General features: G+C 66.3%; 1 protein-coding gene across 1 annotated transcript in view; it reads left to right on the top strand.

Moving 5' to 3' along the window:
- Positions 1-93: 93 nt before the first annotated feature.
- The window catches only part of MFRP (membrane frizzled-related protein), a gene marked incomplete at its 5' end in the record, with an annotated part of 2,192 nt that continues 2,015 nt past the window's right edge, over positions 94-270 (top strand). Inside the window, one exon of the mRNA XM_009070242.1 lies at positions 94-224. Within this exon, the coding sequence (XP_009068490.1) occupies positions 94-224 (131 nt within the window). The remainder of the gene's footprint in view (positions 225-270) is intronic.

Consider the following 270-nt stretch of genomic DNA (forward strand, 5'->3'; position numbering starts at 1 on the left):
GGCCCGAGCAGGTAGGACCTCTCACACCTGGGGGTTATAGCAGTGCAGTGGGGAGGGGAAAATGAGCAGTGCCACCCCTTGCTGTGCCCCCAGGTTTTGTGGCAACGTGCCCCCCCCGACCTTCAACACCAACTCCAACCGCCTGCGCGTCACCTTCGTCTCCGACAGCAGCGTGGGCGCTCCAGGATTCAGCGCCCGCTACCGCGCCGTGGCCCCCAGTGAGAGTGAGTACCCCCAGCTGGGCACTGCCAGGGCTCCTCGCTGTGGGCA

This window comes from Acanthisitta chloris, unplaced genomic scaffold, assembly GCF_000695815.1.
Source record: "Acanthisitta chloris isolate BGI_N310 unplaced genomic scaffold, ASM69581v1 scaffold27072, whole genome shotgun sequence".
NCBI classification, from domain to species: domain Eukaryota; kingdom Metazoa; phylum Chordata; class Aves; order Passeriformes; family Acanthisittidae; genus Acanthisitta; species Acanthisitta chloris.